The sequence below is a fragment of the Arctopsyche grandis genome, chromosome 5 (assembly GCF_051622035.1).
Source record: "Arctopsyche grandis isolate Sample6627 chromosome 5, ASM5162203v2, whole genome shotgun sequence".
Classification (NCBI taxonomy): domain Eukaryota; kingdom Metazoa; phylum Arthropoda; class Insecta; order Trichoptera; family Hydropsychidae; genus Arctopsyche; species Arctopsyche grandis.
Window position 1 is genome coordinate 11,575,372 of NC_135359.1, and position 8,280 is coordinate 11,583,651.

Sequence of the window (8,280 nt, forward strand, 5' to 3'; positions counted from 1 at the left end):
GATTATATTCAAATTGGTAAACGGACTACTAGTCATATGTGAACCAGTCACAGGACAACCGGTCGCTCTAGATCGGTCACACGTGATCACCCGTCACACTAAAACTGGTCACGAGAAAACTGGTCACAACCTAAAATCGGTCAACCAGTTTTCTTGTGACCGATTTTAGGGTGTGACCAGTTTTAGGGTGTGACCAGTTTTAGGGTGTGACCAGTTTTAGGGTGTGACCAGTTTTAGGGTGTGACCAGTTTTAGTGTGACGGTTGATCACGTGTGACCGATCTAGAGCGACCGGTTGTCCTGTGACCGGTTCACATTTGACTAGTGATCACCGAACCATTCAAATTATATTACATAGAATATTCGTTTGAAACATAAAAAATGCTGAGACAAAAAGGCGCCGGAACACCGTTCCACCACATTACATAAGAAAAAAAGGCTTGCTTAAATTATTCTGTACAAAGCGATCTTGCGCACGCAGTGGTGTCACCGTAATGGTTTCCGGAATTTATTTATTTATTTAATCTAAAAATTCATATGATTTTTGTCAAAAATTATACAAATATTGAAAATTGAATGTACTTATGTACATGTAATAGTGCCTTGGACGGAAAAAAATGTTAATACATATTTTTTTATCAAAATGATTTTATTAAAAAAAAAATTGGAACCCGTTGTTCCAAAATTGGGGTGACAGCACTACGTGCACGTCACTAAAATCTCGATCACAGAACATCTGGCACCCGAAAACTACATCCGTTGAGAGTAATCACGCGAACTATCTCACTAACGAGAACCCGAGTGCCAGATATTTCATATATACGATTTTCGCGGCAACGATTGTCGTGTGCGCGATCACAGTGTGCGGAATAATCTGTTAACATAAATTTTTTATTATCTTAAGATTTCTTATTTTTTTACTTCAAAATCCAAATGGCCAATAACTATGGCACGCCAAAATTTGTAGCGTTCTTATTAATTTCAACAGTATTTTGATTAAGAAAAATTTGGTCAACAAAGTGCACAAGGCAATAGTTTTAGAAAACACTTCTTAGACATCAAATTTATTGACCTTGTCTTGATTAAAGCACTTGCCAATACTATGAGATTTAGAAAAGGAAAAGAATATTACTGTGTGCATTACACACTACGATTCTTGTAATACAATTCGAAGTCTTACATTTGCTCATAGGTATTCATTTTTTATGTGGTAGTTTGATCATCAACTGCATCCCTAAGTTGGCTGAAAGTGTGATTTGCGTTCCACAGTGATATTTTCATTTATTGAACATATATACATAATTTCGTGTTCGATGTTAAAGTATTGAAATTCTTATACACTACCAAAATAGATATACCCATGTTGTCTTTAAATTCCACAGTTGTTTCAGGATAATCAAGGAAAGGTGTTTTCATTTCTTGAAAGTTTATTTAATACATATATCATAGAAAATATATATAAATCATTTTATAAAAAAATTACACACAGTTCATATAGTTCGTTTTTAAATTTTCGTACACAAAATAAAAAAAAATTATATTTCATTGTATGAAAAATTTTATATTGCACATATGTATGACTTGATATATATTTTAATTTAATTACACATCCATATTTCCATAATAAATATAAAAATATAGATATAAACAGTAATTAATAATTCGTTTTAACGTTCAACTGCATTTTGCAACTATTATGAGTAAATACATATAATTTGTGTACATATATATATACATATGCATACATATATGTGTACTACATATATACAAAGTACAAAAAACATTCATAGAAAGTAGGTTACAGTAAGTTGTAGGTTTCGGGAGATATTTTATTAAAAAAATCGTGAAGCAAAAAATAAGGGCAGTCAAAACAAAATGAATGTGTAAGAAAGTGTTAAATAAAAAGCTTTGTACGTTTAACACAATGAAAATATACAAAAAAAAGTAAAACAATATCAGTTTATGAAAATAAAGAAGAGACTAGTAAAATGGTCCCTGATATAATAATTATTAATTAATGTCAAGAAATATTCTTAATAAATAAAATAATTAATAAAAAAATAACTAAATTATTCGCAATTAAAAAAAAATTCTAAACATATAAATGCATATACACAAAGACTAATTTTATTTACAAAAAAAATCATGATAGGTACAAATGTTTTAGGTTTAAAAAAAAAGTCAACACAAAATAAACTCTGAATATTACAATTTTTTGTAAGATAAAAATATTGATGAAAGAAATGACTATAACAAAAAGTACAGGTAAAATGAGCACTTAGAGTTGATTAATCAATGCATTTGTACTGTGCGTAGAAAAAATAGGTAACTATCGAGATTTGATTTTCGTTTTTATTTGTAGGCCTTGCTGGATATAAACAAGCTTAGGATACATGTACTTGCTTTGGTTAAATAATTAATCAAACCAATGTGGTTCTATTGAATAAAACATTTCCAAATGTTGCTTAAAAAGAAAACCTCATTCAGGCTTAAGGATAATGTCTTCTATTAAATCATATATCATATAATGGACATTCATCGTAGTGACTTCGTTTTCAAAGCTGCAGAAGTCGCAGGTTTTTGTTAGAGGAGTCCGATATCCCTCAGAGTCCCGTCCACAGCTTCCTCCTGGTGGAAAAAATAAACTACCATGTGCAAACAATCATAACAAGTTTAACAAAACAACAAAGAAAATAATACACAAATGGTATAATTATCGTGATTAAAGAAATTAAAACGCAACAACATTGAAGCAAAGTATAAATGCTAACATATTAATTAGAGATGCACCGAAAGGTGAAGAATGTGTTTAATTTGTGCCAAACAAATAACTTTTTAATGCAAATCAGCGATCTCTTTACTAATACATACAAGTATAACATCTATTGAATTTTAATGGAAGTCAAAATTTAGGTCGTGTTGCCTGAATTTTCTAAATAGTAAAAAAAATCACACGTGCAGCTTAATATTATGTAATATAATACAAATTAACATACATACATAAATAAAAAAGTAATCAAACGATCAAAATGACCATTTTGTGCATCCCTTATGTTTTATTTACATTTACATTTTGGTTCGGCATTGATGAATAATATAAAATCATAAATATAATAATAAAACACACGTGAAATATGTGTAACATTTTTATAAATAGTCACTTACCATTTTATTTCATTATACTAATGTTAAGAAAGATGTTTAAAATAATAAATATGTTTCAAGTATAATAAAGATATAAAATATAGAATTTTAGACTTAATTATTATTATTGTTTTTATTTAATTTTGTTATAAAAATATATTTCCTCATGCATGCCTATTATAGTATATGATATCTATTTTGACTGAGGAAAGGAAGGGTAGAGGCACTACAACTACAGAAAAATTAAAACATCCAATGTTATTCAATTTGATACAGCATTCCCTTAGTATATTTCATCACCATAACAAAAATATATTAATAATAATAATAAAAACACAACAAACAACTATATAAATATCTTCATAAATAAATTATGATAAAAACAAATATGTAATATATATATATAAAGTAGCATTTGTTATAACTTTTTTAGAATATGAGAATCTTTCATTGCGAATAACCAATAATCGTCTATTGATTTCACTAATAAAAAAATAATACGTTTCGTACAGAAAAACATTAACATCAATAATAAATAATAAAAATTTCAAATCGATAAATTAAGATCTTTGATAATACGAGATTTCTTGTTTTTCAGGTACTACGTAAATAAATTATATGTAAACATAGCATTACGGCAATAATAATGAGGTCTAATTAAGTTAAAGTGTGAAGATTTAATTTGTCCAATTGCCAAAGTTGAAAAGTAATTTCTTTAAATATAATTTTGGATCCATCAGCCACCTCTTCCAAGTACTTAAACACTTTTGTTACAAGTCAGGTACAGTTTGTGTACCTAATGTGTATATAGCAGGTCAAAAATCAAACAGAAATTACATTCAACCATTTATATTATTACATTGGCAATGATACTATTTTTAATTTGAAAAATATTCAACCATTTATCAAAGATGTTGACAAATATTAAATTTTACTACTAATTCAAATCACCGAGTAACAATTTTTTAGCTGACAATTTGGAGCTGGTCAATTGGTCTTCTCAACGGAAAAAAATATAGGGAAGTAGGAAGAATACTCGTATCATAGCTTGGTGCCTTTGGTATATTGTTTTTAATACTCCAGATTTATAAAGAGGTATCAAAAATGCAGCTCAAATTCCGCATTCATCGAATTTAAAGCATCATGCTACATTACAGAAAATATATGAATTTAAATTATATATGTACATAAATATATATACATATGTATGTAGATTCATTTCAATTAAATAATGAATACATTCTAATAGAAGATTCAAACTTTGCTGGCTCATTTTGTTAAGTTCTCTTTTACTCAATCAGTGAGATTTTCAATTGTATTCTTACTAATAAAATCTAATCTCGGTCACTTTGAGTAATGACAATTAGTAAGGATTGTAAACATCTAATGAGCAATAGCAACAAGCAGTTTAATAAAGCTTATGAAATGATTTGAAATTAAGAATATACTTCAACGCGACGCTATAGGGACAAAGTGATGTCCCGTATGATTCCGAATTCAATTTTGACATATACAAACAACAGGCACATACAGTTTTCGTCTTTAGATTAAACAGGCATGATTAACATTTAAAAATCCTATTATTTCTTTCAGTTAGCAAATATTATTTTTCAAACACACATAAATTGCCTCAAGAGATCAGTACCCGACTTCAAAGTTACTTTTATTAATACTTTGGTATACAAATGCAAATATACATACGTATCTTACAATATAATATAATATTGGTACAAAATGACTGTATAGATGTTCTGCTTTATATTTATTTTCCATATATTGTGAAACTAGAACATCAACACTTGAAGTTAAGTACTACTCACTTGAGACATCTTGTATAAATATGCACTTTTGGCAAGTAAATACACAATACGAATTGTATTGAAAATGCAGCATGCTTAAAGACCTTGAAGGTATGTACATAAATAAATAATACACATTATAATAAAAATAAACAAGACTGGTTAATATATTCAGGCACACTTTCAAAATAAAAGAAGCTGCAGTTTATCACAAGGCATCACTTTTTTAATTACCCAATTTTTAAAATTTAATTTAAGGCAATTTGCAAATAAAATCTATTCATAATTAGCTTTGAAGGTTGATTTTAATTACAAAGTCTTTGATTTTAAGTCGTGTCCATTTGGCACAATAGATCAGACTCGTTTTATATATATATATATTTGTATATTGTATTAGTATTATTCAACTATGTAAAAAGTTTAATATTTTAATTGAAACTAATCGGCATGGTTATGTATTATTATATTAATTCAGATTAGTAGTAAATATATGTAGCTACCGGTTAGCATTAAGTGTTATTCTACGGATAACTTCATTATTATATAAATTCAAAATAAAACCTACTCGCTATTGATAGTAACTATACATCTACGAGTTGTTCAATGGAAGTCCAATTTGACTTTTTTCAAACAAACTATATTGTTATATATTAGTCTTGTTTTATATAACAGATTCATATGCATATTATTAATAGATCAAATGCAAAATAAAAACAATATTATTCGAGTTGAGCTTACTTTAAGAAAAAAGGCACAACGGATGACGACTACTATACATTCAATAATAATACTCAATTTTAATAATAATAAAAATACTGTTATAACACAAAATAATCACATTTAAATTATTTCATATCACACATAAAACACGGTGCTTAATATAAATTAAATCACTCCGTACTTCACTATATAATAATTGACGATTATATAAAACTTTTAAAAATCGTGTACACATTGGCAAGAATATCTATATAATTGAAAATATATTATTTTGTATTTATTTTAATATATTAAAAATAATCTGCTTAAATTCACTCTATAATATATAATCAATTTCAGAATACAATACTTTGAAAATCAACTTCATTCAAATAGTCTCTGATTGGTATCACAATCCCATGAGATCAAATTGTATTCGGGCAAGTAAAAAAAAAAAAAAAACAAACAAAAAACCTACACATCAAGCAATCATTTTTTTCTTATTATTTCCAAATCTTACATCTATTAAAAGTCTCCAGGTTTTGAATAATTTGTGCGTCACATTTAATCATTTAATTGATTAAACCCTTTCCGCTCATATGTTATTTTATTTGTCAGTAAAATATGCATTTATATCACTCAGTGTGTGTAAAATATCTAATAAATCACGTGAATTGAGTTATATCGAGTGATCAATAATTTATATTCTATCTTAATATCGGTACATTCATTGTACAAGTGGAAAAAGGTTAAGTCGTCAACGTAAAATGATATGAATAGAAATAGCATTCGTTCAGTGATAGTAGTAAAAATAAATTAAAATTGACATCAACATAATTTTCATACTAACAATGAAATAATTGTGCAAGTTTGAAATATGACTAGAAAAATATATGATACAAATTTTTTGTTAAAATCGCGATATATTCTCTTGTATGATCCAAATTTGAAATCTGAAAGGGAAAATAAAATTATAGCAGCTCATTAGCGGGGCTACTGACCTCCTGTAATAAATCTTGAGCGGCGATCGCTTTCAAAACATTCTTCTTAGACGTCTCCTGGATCTCACCGCCGACAACAAGCTCGTCAAGAATAAAATATGCTTTCTCAAAGTTGAAGATAATGTCCAATTCACACACCTAAAACACCAAATAAGACATTTCAAGATAATCTAAATTAAATTATTTTACAAATAAACCCTTAATTATGTAATAATCATGTTTATAGCTGGGTAAAAGAGTTTCCCACTCTTTATGCAAGAGTGGCAGATGTATACATATACATATATTTCTGATTACCACATTTTAAATAAGCTATGATTATGACTTACGCTGCCAAAATATTTATCGAGAAGTTCAACATATCGATGGATGATCTCCAGTGTTAATAGTTCATTATCTTGTTGTTCGACAGCACAGCAAAAATATAATGATGCATACCTAAAAGTCGGACTAAATATTAGATAGCCAAAATTAACTATACAAAACAGTAATTTTTAAAAATTGATTTATATAAATGATTATGTATATAAAATAATGTTATTTAGCTTATGGCACATGATGTGATTAATTCAAATTCAATAATAATACCTTTTGTAAACAACTTTAACATCTTTCCATTCTAGAAAAGAACACATTTTAGGCTTTCGTGCTAACACTGTTGTGATCAACTCTCGTGTGATTTTCTTTTTGAGCTTGTCGGGATGTGCAACGTACCATTTTTGTAAACGTAATTTCCCTTGTCGGCTGAATAATAACATAAACTGCATCTGTAACAGACATTAGCACAATAATATTATATATAAATGAACAAGCATTAAAGATTTTCCAGTTCTTGATAATACAGCCGAGAGCACAAACCGTCATTAAATATCAATCGTTACAATTAATTCCAAATCAAAGTACGTCAATTTAGCTCGAAGGTTTATCAACGTGGCAGGTTTAAAAATTTAGAATGTTATCTTGTATTTGCTTAGTTGTTATCGTACAAAGTGCTGTCGCAACGTGTGACATATCTGTATTATAAAACGCGACATAAAAGTCACTCTTTAATTCATTAATGTTGATATATTTTATCGTGAAACGGTGCACTTTTCCTTATATAAAATTTTATTGGTGTTGGTGAATCACCAGTAGTATGTAGCGCTGTACACACGTCATGTTTGGGTGGGTTTTTTTGAGAGATAGTCAGCATCCAGCGACGCATTGAAAATTGAAAAATATAGCTAAGGATGTCGGGAATAGTTGTGCATTAAAATAAATTGAGTCCGTATTGTTTTAAAGGGGTAACAAACCATTCCTTGTAAGCTAGTATCAATGTGCTGTGCTGTCAGTTGTGAGCGATCGCCGTCTGATGTTCGCTTTCCAGCCACGTCCTCTTATCGACACTACTCTTTTTTTTAGATCAGTGCTTTTCAATCGGCTTCAACTGGGAAATAGTATTTAAATATCGCTATGGTTTGACCGTCATATAATATATAAAACATACCAAAAAAAAATTACCTCCATGAAATTATAAGAAACCCTCAATTCGGAAAACTTTCTTTGACAATTCTTAGGGAAGAGTGTCACATTCTAAAAGTTCTGGGTGAGAGATTCTGAATTAAGGTCTGTTCATACCTATCCAGCACGACCCGTATC

The 8,280-nt window shown here is 28.7% G+C and overlaps 1 protein-coding gene across 2 annotated transcripts; it reads right to left on the reverse strand.

Annotated features, from left to right (window-relative positions):
• Nucleotides 1-1,412: 1,412 nt before the first annotated feature.
• On the reverse strand, nt 1,413-7,986 carry LOC143911658 (AP-1 complex subunit sigma-2-like). Of its 2 annotated transcripts, none has more exons than XM_077430644.1 (5): nt 7,935-7,986; nt 7,231-7,409; nt 6,972-7,080; nt 6,643-6,780; nt 1,413-2,627 (listed from the first exon to the last, which is right to left on the reverse strand). In XM_077430644.1, the coding sequence occupies exons 1-5, from the start codon at nt 7,935-7,937 to the stop codon at nt 2,583-2,585; spliced, it is 474 nt and encodes a 157-aa protein (XP_077286770.1). In that variant the 5' UTR covers nt 7,938-7,986; the 3' UTR covers nt 1,413-2,582. The 2 variants fall into 2 exon arrangements, with proteins under 2 accessions (XP_077286770.1, XP_077286769.1); XM_077430643.1 differs by lacking the exon at nt 7,935-7,986 and adding an exon at nt 7,501-7,789 and having other exon boundaries at nt 1,421-2,627.
• Nucleotides 7,987-8,280: the final 294 nt, after the last annotated feature.

Bases quoted from the DNA above. Each gene is read 5' to 3' on its own strand.
- LOC143911658 (XM_077430643.1), bottom strand. The intron at 6,781-6,971 runs GTAAGTCATAAT...TTGGTGTTTTAG, and splicing joins TCGATAAATATTTTGGCAGC to GTGTGTGAATTGGACATTAT. The intron at 2,628-6,642 runs GTCAGTAGCCCC...TTTTTCCACCAG, and splicing joins CTCAAGATTTATTACAGGAG to GAGGAAGCTGTGGACGGGAC.